We start from the raw sequence: 18,717 nt of genomic DNA, 5'->3' as shown, positions 1-18,717 counted from the left end.
GTTTGGCAAGTTCGATGAATAGCGAAGTCGAGTTGTCGGACACTGAGTGTGAAATAAACAACTTATTTGAAGCGGAGATAATAGGTAATGATAACGAAGCGTCCGTATCTACCCGAAGTGATAATGTTATAGTGCAGGAGTCGTCACTATCTAGTAAGAAGAGAAATCGAGCTATGGATATGGAAGAGATTTGGACGGTTGTTGAAAGAGGCAGGAAGAGGGTAGCGATTTGTGATGATGAGGTCGAACTTTCAAGAATACCTAAAGAAAGGATAGAAGTTTGTATGACTCATAAGGAGAAAATACCGAAGCAGATTGGAATGGCGCGTTTACTGAAATGTGAAGGAATACAGGACGTAACAAAAATAAAATATGTGAATAATTACAAAGCGTTGATTCAGTTTTCAAAGGATTCTAGTGCCGATAAGTTAATGCAAAATGAAAAACTTATTGAGAAGGGGTTCCATTTTACAAAGACATTTGAGACTGGCATCTCTTACGGCATAGTAAGAAATATAGATTTGGAATTTACTAAGGAGGAAATTTTTGAGAGCATATCGAGCAAAATAAATATTATTAACGTGAAGCGCCTGAATAAGAGAGGTGGCAACGGGTGGGAGCCGAGCGAGGTTGTAAGAGTGGGATTTGAGGGGCCGACGTTACCTACACACATTTTCATAGACGACATACGGTCGGAGGTGGAAAAATATGTACACCCTGTAACACAATGCTCTCACTGTTGGAGGTTTGGGCATCATCTCAAGATATGCCCCAGAAATCAAATAGTATGTCCGAAATGTGGAGATAACCACGCGAATTGTGCAACCACAGACTATAAGTGTGTGAACTGTAAAGGCTCACATATGGCGTTGGCTAAAGTGTGCCCAGTATACTTAAAAGAGAAGAACATCCGGGAGTTGATGTCGGAATATAATTGTTCCTATAAGCGCGCACTAACACTGTATGTACCTCCGTCGCCATTGCCTCAGTCCTACCAGACGGGCCATCATGAAGAGACGGAACTCGCTGACGACAATACTAGCACACATGTATACGCCCCCACCCCCGGTACTTACGCCCAAGTAGTTAAAACCTCAGCTCAGATCCACCAGAACATTAACCAAACACCTCAAAAAGCTGAAAAGACACAAAAAAACAGAAAATCGAAGAAGAACAAGAAGAGGCATAATGAAAATGAGGAGTGGATTGGAGCTTCAGAGTCTGACGAACATACCTATAGTAGCAGAGACAGTCAATCAAAGGAAGATAACCAGAAAAATACCGAAAAAAGAGGAAGATTCATAAATATGTTACGTGATCTATTAGTAAAATTAAAAGACGTGATATTTTCCAATGAACTTCCCGGTGATAAAAAGCTAAGTACTAGTGTTAAGATACTTTTTGATTGGGTTTTAATTACTGCTGTTAAATATTTATCTGACTGGCCATTTTTTAAAACAATATTAAGCGTAAATGGATAAGCGTCACAATAATGTTTTGAATATAGTTCAATGGAACTCACAGAGCTTACGACCTAAGTTGCTGGAATTTGAAAACTTTCTCATACAAGATAAAATTCATATTGCAATAATTAGTGAGTCTTGGTTAGAACCAGGTAGCGATCTAAGACTTAGTGGATACTCTATATATAGACAAGATCGGGAGGACTCGTTCGGTGGGGTAGCCATTCTTATTCATAATTCTGTTAGGTCACATTTAGGTTCAATTTGTAGCCCAAATACTGGTATTCAGCTATTATTTGTTAAACTTTTAAACTGTGAGCTTATTCAAGGCATTGTGGGGGTGTATTGCCCATCTTCAGTACACACAGTACAAACTGACTGGGATTACATATTTTCAAGTTTTAACCATAAAACATTAATAGTTGGTGACTTCAATGGACAACATTCGAGCTGGGCTGCGAAAACAGACTCTAGGGGTTCACAGTTATATGACGCGATGCTTGATAACAACTACATATCGTTAAATGATGGGTCCCCTACCCGACTTAAAATGGTTAGCGGTCATTTGCAAAAATCATCTCCGGATATATCATTTATAACAACCGAAACTTCATGGAAATTTCACTGGAAAGTTCTAAATGAGTCGTTAGGTAGCGATCACTTGATAATTAAAATGTCATCCTCTTTAAATGAATCCCCTACTTGTGAATTAAGAAGGAATTTTAAAAAAGCTGACTGGTTGGGTTATAGTAAAACTCTACAAAGGGACTTTGAGGAGATGACTATATCTGAGGACCCCCAGTTGGACTATGATATATTTATCAAGTTGATTAATAATGCTGCGGATTCATGTATCCCTATTATCAAATTATGCAATAACCCCCAACGAAAATTTGTATCAAAGCCGTATTGGAACCAGGAGCTGTCTAAGGCTGTAGCCGAACGAAGACTAGCTCTGGCAAAGCTTAGAGCCAACCCTACCCCGGACAACCTAGGCATCCTACAGCAAAAAATTTCATCGGCGCAAAAACTAATAAGAAAAGCGAAGTCGAAATCATGGCAGGAGTTCTGTTCCTCCCTGGATAGCACTACGTCTTCGGCGGAAATGTGGCGGCGCATGAGGTGGTTAAAGGGTTACAAGGCTCCCAAGTTTCACATTGATGGAGAACAGGCTAGTAAGTTATTGCACTCGCTATCGCCGGACTTTGTCTCTCCAGACCGACCTAGCTTCAACTCCTCTAACTCTATATTATCTAGCAATATATCAAAACCAGAACTAGAACGAGCAATAAAAAATAAAGATACAGCGCCAGGTGACGATGGTATTACATTTTCAATGATCAAAAACATGCCGGACATAGGTAAGTCGATTTTACTAAACATATACAATAGATGTCTAACTAATAGCTTTGTTCCCAGGCAATGGCGCAGAGTTAAAATAGTAGCCATCCCTAAGTCTAGCTTAGGAGTTAGATCTACAGATGTTCGTCCTATAGCCCTAATGTCTTGTCCTTGCAAAATTTTCCATTCAATTCTTAATCACCGTTTAGAATGGTACCTAGAACGTCAAAAAACATTCTCGCCATATACGGTAGGATTCCGAAAGTGTCATTCATGCGCAGATAGTTTATCGCGTCTAGTATCATCCATTCAATTAGGATTTTCTAAAAAGGAGTTTACTCTAGGTTGCTTTATTGATATCGAAAACGCGTATAACAATGTTGATGTATATGTCCTTGTCAACATATTAGATAAATTAGGTATAGGTGAGTCAATATGTAGATATTTATTTGATTTTTTAATAGAAAGACATCTATACGTGCGAGCTAATTCTCAGGATAGTAGCCCAGAGTACAGATCGGCTGGGCGTGGTCTAGCGCAAGGAGACCCCATGTCTCCTTTGCTGTTCAATGTTGCTACAGCACATTTTTGCAAAAATATAACGAATGTTTTTATATCCCAATATGCAGATGACTTCGTGCTTTACGCCACAAATAATGAACTTGCAGACATAACGGAGAAGATTCAAACCGCATTAAATGCTCTGGCAATATTAATCCAGGAATTGGGCTTGCAAATCTCATGCACCAAAACAAAGCTTTGCTTGTTCACTAGAGGGTTTCGAAGGTATCAAGTACAAGTCCATTTAAATAACGTCCCTCTACAGCTTGTAGACAGTGTAAAGTACCTAGGTTTGTGGTTAGACCGTTCTTTAAGATGGGGCAGGCACATAAACGAAATATCACAGAAAACTGTCAACTTTTTAAACTTGTTTAAGGTTCTAGCCGGTTCAGGGTGGGGGATGCATCCAAAAGGTTTAAGACGGCTGTATATCTCAATCATTCGTAGTCGACTAGATTATAGTTGTTTTCTTTATGACAGCAGTGTTAAAAGCCATCTAGTCAAACTTGACAAAATTCAAAATCAGGCGATGAGAGTAATAGGTGGATTCATAAAATCCACTCCCATTCATGTGATGGAGAGTGAGCTATGCCTCCAACCCCTACAAGTCAGACGCCGCTATTTGGGAAGTAAATTTTGGTTAAAATCTAGATCGTTATTAGGTAACACAAATATATCATTACTAGAAGAGCTTTCAAATTCCTGCAATAGTAATAATCAACGATACTGGGTTAATAAAAAATGGCCAGTTTTGGTAACTATTCATGATTGTCTACAGGCTATTCCAATGCACTCCTCAAATGAATTAGAAATGTTTTTGATGGACACATGGACAAAGAGTATAGATACATCCGATTTCATACTCTTTGGCATTGATAATTTAACGACTAAACGAGGTCAAAGCACAGATGTTATGTTAAAAGTTACTGATGAATTCATAAATAATAAGTACAGAAATTTTTACAGAATATATACAGATGCATCACGGGATGAAAACGGTATCGGAGCTGCGTTTCTAGACATAACTAAAATGGAATCTAGAAAATTCAAAATTACTTCTAAAATTTCTATTATGTTTGCAGAATTATTCGCTATTTCGGAAGCAGTAAAGTATGTTAAAAATATAGATTCAGTTAATATTGTCATTCTCTCAGACTCTAGAAGCGCTCTCCAACATGTGGCTCGCTGCACCTCGAATGTTCGAGGCGCACCGATAGCCTACTCTATCCTAGATACATTAGTGAAACTAAGACGCAATTTTAATAGAAATATTGTAATTCAATGGATTCCATCGCACATCGGTGAGACAGGGAACGAACAAGTTGACGCACTAGCTAAACAAGCTGTTACAAGTGGTGATGAGCGGGAATGTGAGCCTTTCTACACAGATCTCCTAGTAGATGTCAAAACCCAGTGCTATAATCTATGGAAGGAACATTTTGACGAAAGATCGTTGACAAAAGGTATCTGGTACAAGACCCTTCAATCTAGCCCGCCTCGTATACCGTGGTTTGACCGATGTGCGATGGAAAGACAAGAGCTAGTGACAGCCATGAGGACTCGTTCCGGGCATATTCCAACTAATAAATTTGCATTCCTGATGAAGAAGAGCCCTCACTCGTTGTGCAGCGAGTGCGGCGTGGAGGAGGACCTGCTGCACGTGCTGCGGGACTGTGTCCGGAATGAGGCCGTCAGGGCATCACTGTATGATAATCATATATTTCGGGAGGTAGGGGGATGTAATCTGGCGTTAACTATCCCTTGGTCTGATGAGGCTCGATCTCTTTATAAATTAGTTAAGGTAGCACTTAAGAATAGATGATAAGCCTGATTTGTTTTGCCCCTACGAGGGCGACATGGTCACATCAAGTGTACCAAGCTCTCTATAAAAATAAAAGATTATAAAAAAAAAAAAAAAAAAAAAAGGATAAACCAGCCTTTCTGTGAAAAGTTGGGGGTTTAAGACGTGATTTATCTGATAATCTCGGGCATGCTATGGCAGCATTTCATCGTGTACTATTATTAAACTTGTGGCTTCCCCGAAAAGATTGTATTTTCATGTGAATAATCCCGTTCAGTAGTCGCGCCATACTTGTGAAAGACTGACGGTTTCAGGACTCTCGGCGTGAGCTCGTCAAAAAAGCGGTTCAAAATTTTGAAATTTGGAATTCCTATCTTATTTTTTTCTAACGCGATCTCCTTGGTGATTTCTTTCGCAAGGAGGATTTGCAGTTGTGAACCTTTGTGATGGAACTTTCTCCAGAAATTGTGCGTTAGTGCCCAATACAGTGTAAACAAATGGAATTTGTGTTCAGGATCATACCCTTTGTAAACACGAGTGCGTTTTCATCGACTAAATTAACTTTGTAGTTTGCTTTCACACGTCCCATGTTTCCTTGTTCTAGTTTTCTTTCCAAATTATGACAGCGGCTGTTGCAACTTATTTTGAATCATTTCCTCATTCCTGTATTTCTAACGCCGTGTTCAGGTGACTTTCTTTTGGCGTATCTCCAAAAGATTCGTTATACGCGCTCATGGAAAGCTAGATAACCTTTTTTATGCATTTTGATTTTTAATTTCTTACTTTTCTTCTATAGTTTACTGTTAGTTCAAAACTTGTTGGTACAAAACTCCTTTCGCCTCGTGTCTACGGGCTTCGACCGTACAAACAATGACTGTATCTATTTTAGCCTCAGTATCTAGATTTAGATCTGCGTGACTCACTATTTCGTTTATTTTCTTTTTCCGGTCAGACTGTTTTTATTTGCCGCAATTACCTTTTGTCCTTGTTTTATTCGATTGCATTGACATTAAAACTTCGTCGGACTGTATTTTTTTTAACGTTGTCTAATGTTTTTGTTTAGGTCATTGACCCTGTGTTAGAACAACAACCATAATAATATATTCCTTCAGAACTAGACAGAGATTTTAATAGTCATTTTGTAGATAAAACAACTGTTGTAGACAAGACTCATCTTCAATTCTAACGAAAATAACTCTCTCCAACATATGTTGCATTCTCGCAATGTGCATCCAGCCAGTCTCATCAATGTTTTCTTTTTTCTGGTTCTAAATTTGAACGCGGCCACGCGCCAGTCGCTGCGCGCGCGCACCCCATAGTGCACTGAAATTCTGATTTGAATCTTTCGTCGTCCTTTTTTGAATCGGCTCTGCATGCAGGTTTCGGTAAATATTTGGTTGGTTTACTGTAAATAACGTTAGAATATGAATCCCGTTAACGCTTTTCTATTTGTTTTGGCTGGCGTAAGGTCATGATATTATGGTTTGATCCATGATATCAGCTTTTCAGATTATCCCATTCTTGTGCTGTATTAGGCTTTTACACGCCAAGAACCTTTCTTCGTAATAATAATATGTAGAGCTATTTAAAAGGCACTGGAATATTACCGAAGGACTATTTCTAGATGACATTTCAAATGTCAAACGATCATCTATTGTCGGGTTTATAACATAATGCAATCACTTGCGGTGTTTAGAAGTTCGTTTTCTTTGTAGTTGAGCCCCGATAGAGTCCTGTGCCGGCCAGTAGTAGCAGTCTGTTCGATTTTCAAAATATGACAGCAATTTTTTCTTCTATTAACGGCCAGTTGTGGACAAATAATCTAATAATAAAAAGGTACTGGCCATAGTGTATTGTGACTTTAAAGTTGGAACTTGTGACTTTAAGTGAATAAGTACATTTGCTTTTTATTGAAAAACTATAGTGATTTCGTGTTGACTGCAATATTAGTGTTATTCTGTGAACATGGGGAAGAAGAAGAAAAATAATGCCAAAAAAGGCGGTAACAGATTCTTTCGTTGGATTCGAAGGTAAACTATTATTATTCAACTAACGAGAGACGTGTATGTTTTGTTTGTGAACTAACTTCGCTGCATGTTTGTGACCAAAAAAGAAAAGAAATAACTGTTATGCTATACTCAATTAAGAATATATTTTAATATTAGCTCATCCCTCCTTTTATGAGGTCAACCATAGAATAACAAGGATTCAAAGGATAGTACATCGACCATTTTAATCAAATTCAATTCATTTATTCACACTAAATCACAACATACACGACATAATTAAGATATTTTCAAAACATACGTAAAATAAACATTTTTATTTATTTATTTTTTTCACAGTTTTGTGGGTAGTTAATAGTTATGTAATAAATTAACTGAATCGGTGTTATGTTTCGAACTTCGAATGTAATGGTGGGCGGTCCTACTGCCATTTTTCGGACGTAAGGGTGCTTACATAGAGAGACGGGGTTCCCTATATCTACCCGTACCGGTAACCTGCTTTATCGTATCATGCATATTATGCGTATCTTTCTGCGAGTGCGCTAGAGCATTGCCCGGTTTTAAATCTCTCAGTTCGCATACCTAATCAAGTTACCGGTACGGGTAGATACAGGGAACCCGATTCTTTATGTAAGCACCCTAACCTCCGTCGGACCGCAATCAAGAATCCACTGCTGGATATACAGGTGTCCCAAAATTCAATTAATGAATTGACCTATTATCATTATTATAGCTCTCAGAAAATTCTATAACGATTTTTTGTTCATTTCATTCCTAGAAGAACTTGAAGAAATCTCTATAAGTACCATTTCTATTAACGTGCATGAATTTCTGAACTTGACAGAACCAACTTTGAGTCGCAATCTATGGTTTTAGATAACTATAGGTACAGGGGGGTCCCTAAATCGACGAACAAAAGAATAAGAATCGGCGGAGATAGAGTGGAGATTAGCGCTGGAGTTTTGTTCTTCTGCAGCTTCGGAGCGCTGACGGGGCCTTTCTGAAATGGTGGTAGAGTAATATTATGACTTTTGACAAGTAACTGTAAAATTCTACGTCAAAAAAATAAACGATTTCATTCTTTTCTGTACGAACCGCACGGGTCTATCTCATTATAATTAAGGGTAACAATTGCGTGTATTTTTTTGTTCCTTCGTTCGTCGATTTAGAGAGTTACCCTACAGGGACAGTCCTAACAATTTACCCATATCATATTATTTACATTCAGATCATAATCCACGTCCGCCACGGCGCGTGGGCGAGACCGGAATGACGGGTTTGCGAATTTACTTACGATTTCGTAACGCACTTATTTTGCGACTACCCACACACTCGCGGATACTTTTTTATTTTGTTTTATTTAACCTTTTTGGAGATTTCAGACTGGTTCAGTGTGGACATGAGTCATTATTCGAAGCGTTCATAATTGTTTTGTGATAATATAATATATGTCCTTGATTTTAATTTAAACCGATCGCCATTTATAAAATAATGTAGCTCTACAAAAAGTATACTTGATTAATAGAATCTTATCTTGGTAGGTATTAGTTTTTATTTCTGTAATTGACCAAGTACCTAATATACACTATTAAGCAATAGATATGAATGATTGATAAGATAAAAGTACGTAGATGAATTAACGATAAGTAAAATTACAAAAAAAAGTTAAATAGTTGAATAATAGTTCCAAATGCCATTATTAAAATCATACATAAACTAACGCTGACGTTTTGCACTAATGTCGTGGGATTTTCGCAATAGTTTTTTTGTTATAAGGGTTTATTGCCATCCTTCGGGTGCTTCTGTGATTTCGTAATTTTTCCAAAAGCAAAAGAGCCTTAGAATGACCATTTGTATCAAGGCCTAACGGGGTTAAGTTAACCTATGGGCAGCCTGTATACCCTATATATAGTTATATATTCCAATCGCCTTCTCCTGCCGGGAAATAAGTCATAGGGCATAGCATGCACGTTGCATTTGATAAGAAACCTCAAAGAACAACCTAGCTCGGCTAGCCAAGCGTGCATTACCCTATAACAGGGTATTAAAAAGAAAACCGTTTTCCCTGCTTCCTTAGAAAATGTTTCCTAACTAATAACACACATTAAGTGTATTAACGCACCAATTCCCTGCAAAATTGGATGTTTTTCCAGTCAGTGAGTCTGTTAATTTAGGTTATGTCATGAGAGGGAAGACTTTACAGATACATAAAATATGTGATTATATGTATAGTAAGTTCAAATCTACATAATATGCACCTACCAAATTTTCGTGAAAATACAGTTTCTTAAAATTTCAGCCAACGATACTTAATGGAAAAAAAAATGGAAGCTGGACAAATTATGTTGTATTTAAATCAAAAACGATCTTTAAAGCTGCCATTTATGTAGACCATAACTTTAAATTAATAATTGGATGTCATTCAAATAATTCATATAATATACACACACACGCACTCACGCCTTGTACTAATGTACTCCCTTGCGGGGTAGGCAGAGGTGCATTGCTGCACCCACTTTTCGCCTTGATTTGAAAATATTTCTCAACTAAACTCTAGCTAGACAAACCAAGCCCTAACTAATCATCGCAGTTAATGTTATAAACGACCGGATATATGACACAATAGGCAATTACCGGTGTATCTGACATATATTAAGTATTATATTCAAACAGGGATCATAAAATATGGATTGCTGGCAGATATTGATTTTAAAGTAATAAAAATTATAAGTTTTCTAACTTAAAAAAAAACTTGTAAGTTACTGTTTTCAACGCAATCGAAAAACTTCTCATTGATTGGTAGTTGGTACCTACCGGATAATTAAGGAAATCACTTAGAAAGGATAGAAAGTACCTATGTATTTATTTATTTATTTAATCCTTTATTTCACAAATATAAAAATAAGTGTACAAAGGGTGGACTTAATGCTACAAGCATTTTCTACCAGTCAACCCACAGGAGGTGCAAGAAAATTTTATTATAAGGTGTGCAAAAAGAAAACAACACTATTACTACAAAATTAAAACAAGTCACTTAATAATAATTACCAAATATAATATAAAATACGTAACTACCTAAAATATAAGTTATGAATTTATAAATAAGCATAATATAAATGATATTTACCTATATATATATATATATATATATAAATAAAATAAAAATAAATATATATTTATAAATATTATATAACAATAATTAATTTAGAGGTTCAGGAAAGAGCTATCAACTAACTATCTTACTAAGGTAGTGAGTTGATGTACTTCAATATTAGGCCAATGACTATGGAAAGCCATTTTCTAGCCGACAAACAAAATCAAGTTTGAATTTGTATCTAAAGACGTAACTAATCAAGAGATACAATTATTGAAAAAATAACAATCAATATTCTATTCTAATTTGATGAAGTGAATCGTTTCTTCGAATATTTCAATAAGCTATTCCCAATCCACCAACTGGAACCAATTGACAAATTGCTTCAAGTAATCTGTAACAACAAGGTCAAACCCAACTCTTTCATTTTTAGTAATTTAGAGATCAAGTTCATTGATCCGTCTTGCACGATCTACCTGCAAATTCCAATAAATAATAGATCAACATCATCACTTCAGTGTCGCTCTATTTTTTCTCTCCAATCAAGCACGTGCCTTCGATTTACTTACTTTAGCTGCCGCAAAGTGAACTCTACTTCCTTGTGTTAAGCACCAAGTTTTTTGAGATAAACGAGTCGTTGACGCACCTTTCCGAACATAAACAATAGTTCCCAGAGACGGACGTCTGCGTAAGGGGCCGTCCATTAATCACGTGAGGCTCAAAGGGGGGGGGGAGGGGGTACTGAAAACCTCACGAAACATCACGAGGGGGGAGGGGGTTTTCTCGTTAGACATCACGTGTATTAATTTTTTGACAAAAATTAGGTATTTCTGAACCGATATTTTGGACGGCGCAAAAATTTTAACGATTTGTAGTATGACCTATTTTTTTTCTAGTTAAAAATTGCCTTTACATAGACTTCCAAAAAAATACACGTGATCCAGGGGGGGGAGGGGGGGTTCGTCCCAAACCTCACCAAATATCACCAGGGGGGAGGGGGGGGGGTCAAAAAATGAGAAAAACTACCTCACGTGATTAATGGACGGCCCCTAACCCAAGACATCACTGCCAAACGTGTAGTTCCGTGTTAATATTCCAAAACAGCACCTATTTCCTTTGCCGTTAGAGCCACATCAAGAGCACTTTATGTCTTGCCGATGTGTAATACACCGCAGTTGCTCACACTTCCCCTACTTTTATACCACTACCACTTTATTCTCTTATTCGACGATGAAAAGTTGTCACCGTTCCATTGACGGTTTACTTTGAGGAGCAACTGCACCAAGAAAGCGTAGTGAGGCATTGGAGGTCGTGCGCAGATGCTTCGTTCTCTTTTACAAGTGGTTTAACAGGATTTTATATTGAATTTTAAGACCACGTCATACGGCCGAGCCGCCCACTGACGCTAGACGTGCGGTCGCGCAGCATTGCTACAATTTCTAAGCGAAACGCCGGAGTGCACCGCAGGGATCCATATTAGGACCGTTACTTTATCCAATAGAGTTGAAAAAATTATGTCGTTCCGATTGCTCTATCAGTGGTTTTTATCTTAATTGCAACTAGTACCGGGAAAAGTGTTATCTTGGAAGTGAAACTTAAAGACGAATGTTCTGTTTTTGTTGCTTAAAATGTTTTAATCGACTGTTCAAATCTTTTGAATGCATCGGTAAAAAGTTTCTGCCAGTGTTTCTACTATTTAGAATCGCATTGAAATAACTGATCTAGTTTCGTTAATTAATTCAAAGCAACCGGTCGTCATAACACGATATGCGCGTAAAGAAATAGTTATTCTAAATATTCAAATATGAAGACAGACTGACCGGAAATTTCGGAAGTGGAAGAATTCAAGATATTATTCTGCAAACGTGAAATGTGTAAGTTTGTAATTTATTCGTTTATTATTATTACTTACAACGTTGGCGTTATCAACGTTACAGGTACCAAACGCCGAAATATCAAAGACAAAACTAATTACCTACGTTCACAGGTTTTTTACCCTTTTCGCCTTTAATAAATCAAACATATTATTATTATCATAAGAGTTTACGTTCCCTTGTCGGCAAATACTGAATATTTCCCGTCATCGGGTTGGTATTGGTATAAACTTTGTTTGTTTACTATGCGTGTTCTTTAACATGCCATTTTTTACTGGTGACGATACGTCTTACGATATTTAAACAAATATGTATTGTGTATTTCAACTATGTCAAATTAGTCTTTATTGCCAGTCTATTAAAGTCCATTATTAGGATTGCGTTTAACTGATGATTCAGAGTAGAAGATTGCAGAAACATGACAACTGATCTGAATGATTAAGTGCCAATTTCGCCATAGTGGGTTAGAGCATAACCAGGGATTATTGCTTGACTTTTGATACATCTGTCAATAATTTAATATGGAGATGACGTATAATTGATAACCAATCCCTGGTCGGTTAGATAACCGACAATGGAGAAATTGCCACTAATCCTGTCACCATGGTGACAAACCTTAATAAAGCTCTAGTGCTTGTCACAAATACGCAAAAGAAGATGGATTAAAAATACTATGTAGTACTTATGTAGGTAGTATAAAAATATACACTCTGGCGAAAAGTGGGTGCAGCAATGCACCTCTGCCTCCCCCGCAAGGGAGTACATTAGTACAAGGCGTGAGTGTATGTGTTTTTTTTTTAATAAAAATATAAACTTTTACAGATCTAGGTAGGTAAATACGGTGTAGTAAAGTAACTAAAAATTCCTCTACATTAAAAAAACAGCTTGTCGTCAAAAAAGTGGCAATAAAATTGTTATCATAAATTGCATCTCTGGCCTAATTTAGCATCTTTCCGTTATTCGCTGCAACGGCCGTGAGACTGCGGAAATCAAATCTACATTCTAGATTCCTTCGGAGTTGTCTACGTAATAATATTTATTACCTATCTGTGTTTAAAAAAAATGGCTTTAGGTAAGCCTCTACATTTTGGCATCGGACGCATCGCATTCAGTATTCTTTGTAAATAAATTCACGTTCATTCTTTGTAAATGCATTGCCGATTCCGTTTACATTGTAATACCTACCTACATTTATGATATTGAATAGAATATTTTTTTTATTGGACGTAAAATTTAATTTTACAATGGACAACATTTCAAAAAACTAAAGCTGCTATAAATCGAAAACCATTTCGAGATTTAGCTCTAAAGGCCACAAAAAAAATGTTTTTGTATTTTTTGGATGTATCATTTTCGAGAAAATCATAAAATAGTAAAAAAGTGCTGATGACGTCATGCATCAGGTGCGATGCATTTTGATGATCAAAGCCTATAGATTTAAAAACAAAATAACTGTCACTTTCATTTTTGATTGACGTTGACGTTTTATCGTGAAGTTGTTGTTTATTTGGGTCATTTTCATTAATTCTGTTCTGACACTTTCTGACTATTTTTTTTATTTATTATTAAGAGTTGACCTCTATATAATATGTCCCAGAGCATGCCACCGCCTACACAGCTGAAAAAATGCTTCTGCTTATTTTTTTACATGATAAGTACCTACTTTCCATCATTAGAAATATCAAGGTCATTTGAAAATGACCCATTTGTTGGTTGGCATGTAAACAAAGTTTAAATGTCACTTGTCAGTGTCATTTATGTTTTTTTTCAAATCTCAGGCAATAGACAAAAATAAAAATTTAGCCCAATATGTGAAGTCACTTCCGGTTTTAAAATAATTAACTTTAAAGTTAAAAATAAGATGCAAAAATTTATGTATATACAAAATAAAAAAATACGGGTCCACTAATTTTCTATAAACTTTCCGAATAACTAATAAAAATATAGGGTAAAGAAAATGAAATGTTGTCCATTATTTGTCCATTGTCATAATATAATTTTATTCTACCACCATTAGTGGTAGAATAAAATTATATTATGACAATGGACAAATAATGGTTAGAGTACCACCATAGGTGTTATTATGTACAATACCGATAGGTGGGCGCTTAGGTACCTTTAATTAACACTTTTTACGTACTTCTAATGACAATCTATTAACACTAAATCGTATTGAAAGGTCATCGACAAGGCTTTGCACTCTGAACGGCGCAAGTCATCATATATTCATGATCCAAACTTCAGATAGTCTAAGTGGCAATTTCTCCATAGTCGGTTATCTAACCGACAGGGATTGATTTATAAATTAAACGTCATCTCCATATAAAATTGTGTCAAAACTTAACCACTACTCCCTGGTTATGCTCTAACCGAGAATGGAGCAATTGGCAGTAAAGTGTTTAAAAATATCTGGATAAAGGTTATGTATGTTAGAGCGGTGGTAGCACAGTCGCGTAAGCGCCTGCTTCTCACGCCAAAGATGCGGGTTCGAATCCCGGCGCTGACATGTACCGATGAGTTCTTTTAACTTAAGTACAATGTATACCATCGCTCTTACGGTGAAGGAAAACATCGCGAGGAAACCTGCATATCTCGATCTAGCACATCTAGATATGCGAACCCACCAACCCGCAGTAGACCAGCGTGGTGGGAAATGGTCCAAGCTTAGGAATGCAGTTTAGACCTTGGCGATTTGCACAAAGGTTCCAGTCGAGAGAGCCAGGTGCTGGTACTTACACCCCCACAGAGAATAGAATAGAATAGAAGGTTATGTTATCTGTGGCATAAAAATCATACTGGCTCTCTCTAAAATAACGTTACACGTAATAGATTTTTAAATTATTTTTTTGAAATGATAAAGAAGAAAATTGGTTGAATTCTCACTATGTTTTATACGTTTTCATAAAAATTACATTGTAAGTACTTAATTTATTGAATTGTCTATGAGAAAATCACTTTTACTGCCTCTAGATGGCGCGTGGGTACTTGAATTAGCATCCTATTTCGCATCTTTGTTTTTAATTCGTGAGAATTTGACTAAGTGTTATTTTTTACTGCAAATTATGTGAATCTGTTGCATTGTTGCATTGATTGAATAACATTTTTTATTAAATTTCTTCACTTTTATGTAAAATTTAATAATTTGATAATAGATATTGTCGTTTAACTTAAGATAGGTACCCGATTCCGTATAATCAGATATTCGTCAAAAAATATTCTTTATTTTTTTCTATTATTTTTTTTTCTAAATTTGTTGTCATGTCCTGAGATAAAATGACTCTGAGTCGCGATCACAGGATTCGATACTATTTTTGAAACTACACAATCATATGGAAAAAAACAGTATTGTCAACTGTCACTGTCAAAATCTAAACTAGGCAAATTTGTTAGTTCCAAAAGTGACATTTTTTCGTTCCATATGTTTGTGTAGTTTCGAAAATAGTATCCTGTGATCGCGGCTCTGAATACTCAGTAGTATCACTCAATCTATCAGGTAAAATTGTACTGCAATAAAACACGATCAAAGGAATCAAGTCTTACTACTTAAATTATTGCAACTATTTACTGTAGATACTACAAGTTATAACTTTGCAACGACAAGAAACAGATTCTTACTTCCAACATCAATAAGATGTTAACATGTGTTACGTTCTAAAGTAATCCTTAATTGAAGGTAACAAAGTTGGACATGTGATGGGATGGCAAGGGCGTCTAGACTTCGCGACAAGTTAAGGTTCAAGCACACTAGTAGCATTCTTGTTAAGTATGTCCATTTGAAAATCGTAATTTTCTATCACTCAGGGCTGTCTATTTTAGCCTTATCTGTATCTTTACTCCAGTTTCTTACACGGCATATCGAACACGATAATTCCTTGTATGGTACTGGGTGTATTGGATTCAAAACGCCATACTTTTTGGGTGTTTTGTAGGTTTTTTTTGGTAAGATTGCTGTGGCTTATTCTTGCTGCTCAACAGCTTAAGTTATATTTATTTTATTTAACTCTTTATTGTACAAATATTACAAACAAAAGTGCAAAGTTTTTGTCTCTTTAAAAATAAACTTGATTTTGACAATATTATAGAAGATGTCCAAGTGTGCGACGACCTTTATCTACTTTCTACATTGTGAAGCTATGTAGCTTTCTGAATACATTAAGGCATTAAAGGTGTGTGTTCAATGGACATGTACCTACGTTTCTATTATTGGTAAAAGCCATGTAGTTTATGTCGTAGAAGTTTTTTTTTTCAGCTACACTAAAACAATGTAAGTACCTATGTACTTACATAGAATATGGGTTGAGAGTAGAGTTCTTCTACAAAGACTATTAACCTTAAAACCACACCCACAGTGTTTTCGGCACTATGAATGGGTACTTAAGATAGTTAGATATCAAGTCTTAAATTATGATCCCGGCTTCCTGCCTCGCCGCAATCTAACTATTTGAATGTCCTTTCCTAATAAAAAAAACCGACTGTAATGATATACTTTTATCATTTTATACCTACATATTCTTAACACATTTATTAGGTGTCATTCGGTATATCTGTCGGGTCATCATCATAATCATCAGCCTATTATAGCAGTCCACTGCTGGACGTAGGCCTCTCCCAAAGCACGCCACTGGATGCGATCTTTAGCTTTCCGCATCCAATCATAACCAGCCACCTTTCGCAAGTCACCCCATCTAGCCGGGTACGGCATCTCTGCCGGGTACGTTGACCGAATCGAGGGTCGGTCACTGATGGAATCCATCTTGATTACACGCTTTGCAGAATATTGGCTTTGCGTGGGAGTAACGATAAACCATAGACTAATCGAAAGTAGCAGCTTAAGCAACTGACAATCGTCATAATTGTAGATCAAAGAGCGCACAGACCAACCAGGCCACAGAACACTACAGATTGGGGTCACTGACCCCGTGAATTCGTCGGTAATTGGCCGTCTCGTCGTGCGCTGCGCGGGCGCAGGTGAGCCGGCCACTCTTACTGTTATCATAACTGACGTTCCAAGTTCAAATTCAAAACAATGGAAGATTGAAAAAGTTCCCATGATATTGTAGTCTGATTGTAGTATGAATTTGCAAATAGGGCTTTATCTTCCTCATGCAAGCCCATCAAAATTTTCCTGTAAACATTTTGTCCTAGGTCTTCCTCTAGGTCGTCGGTCTGGCGGGCTGGAGAGCGTACCACTATTTGTTGTCCTGTTTATGGTCTCTGGGCTGGACTGAATTGTCTAATATGAAAATTGCGCCTAAATTGGTTTAACGGAATTTCGGCCAATTCAAAAGTTGTCAACTCATCTGATCTGCAGTGGCTGTTGTTAATTTGACCAAAACGACGGCCATTTTTATAACAGAAATGCGAGTATAGTTGATAATTATTCTATCATCATCTCCATTGTTGGGCATAGGCCATCCCTAAGCCCTTCGGAAGCACCCTTAGACTCTGGTGCCTTTATAAGTAGTATTTTTGGGATATAAAGTTTCTAATAGATTTTACAATGAGAAAGAATGTGCTCTTACTTAGTGAGGTGTTGGTATTGATGATGTGATGACTTGCAAATATAAAACCCTCGTATTTTATTGAATATACCGTTATATGAAGCTTTATTTACGTTATAGATGAAGCTACTTCCTTCTAAAAAAACGTCTTGAAAGGAGTGAAAACAGATAATTAACTTATTTTTAAAACCTATACTTGTGTTGCTGCATCAATGGGTTTAAAACTGACAATTATCTTGTAACGCGAACGTAACACATAAGATGCGTGCCGTGTAGCAAAAACTTTACATAATCGAATAATCGGTTCCTCATGGATTATCGGACAATCGATCGACTATGAATAATTTGATTATGAATAAGTCGATCGATTGCCTCTGGGCCTGCGGCACCTAACGAAGTGTTACCGAAGCGGGTACCGTTAATATTGTTTTAATTATTAATGTGTTGGTATGCTGATTTATCGATAACTGTGCTATTTTTATGGTGCGCTGTGTCTGCAAGAGGTAGACTAGTCTTGTTGCATATTCATTATTCATAATGTATTTCGATTCATTTCTAACTGAGGTAGAAATATAACAGTCGGTAATAATCTCGTCTGATTTAAGATTAATTTTACCATCCAGGTACCTAGTAGTAACTAGGTAACCGAATGTAGGGAAATATTGTCTAATAATGTAGGAATAATCTAACCAATGTTAAAAGCCCCCGAGTCCGACATTCAAAACCAAAAAGTACCATCACTTATAAACGGCAAAGCCGATCATCATAAAATATACCTAAGAACACTCGCGGTAACATTACCTATTACTCCTATGACCCAAATATTCAGCCTATTGGGAGCTATGCTACCACAGACAGATACACAGAAAAGTTAAACCTATAAACCTTTTTTCCTCAGTCTCAATTAAATAACACTAACACACATAGACTAGGGACACACGATCACATCACGCCACCCTACTTCTGGAGGGAGCAATCGTAATCTAGTTTGGCGTGCCTTCGGACAATTTATACCCCGGTTTGAATAACGGCGCGCAGTCATGGCATCCGATTACATTGTATCGATGTCGACTTTG

The 18,717-nt window shown here is 36.8% G+C and overlaps 1 protein-coding gene across 2 annotated transcripts in view; it reads left to right on the top strand.

The window, feature by feature from the left end:
* The first annotated feature begins 5,316 nt into the window (after positions 1–5,316).
* The window catches only part of LOC105390485, a 29,357-nt gene continuing 15,956 nt past the window's right edge, over positions 5,317–18,717 (top strand). Inside the window, exons 1-2 of one of the 2 annotated variants that reach the window (XM_048622122.1) lie at positions 5,317–5,510; positions 6,882–7,196. In XM_048622122.1, the coding sequence (XP_048478079.1) occupies positions 7,132–7,196 (65 nt within the window). In that variant the 5' untranslated portion in view covers positions 5,317–5,510; positions 6,882–7,131. Of the gene's footprint in view, positions 5,511–5,738; positions 7,197–18,717 lie in introns of those variants that run through there. The other variant, XM_048622124.1, reaches the window with a different exon arrangement.

Source organism: Plutella xylostella, chromosome 2 (assembly GCF_932276165.1).
Source record: "Plutella xylostella chromosome 2, ilPluXylo3.1, whole genome shotgun sequence".
In the NCBI taxonomy this organism is placed as follows: domain Eukaryota; kingdom Metazoa; phylum Arthropoda; class Insecta; order Lepidoptera; family Plutellidae; genus Plutella; species Plutella xylostella.
This window is presented reverse-complemented; position numbering and strand designations above follow the sequence as displayed.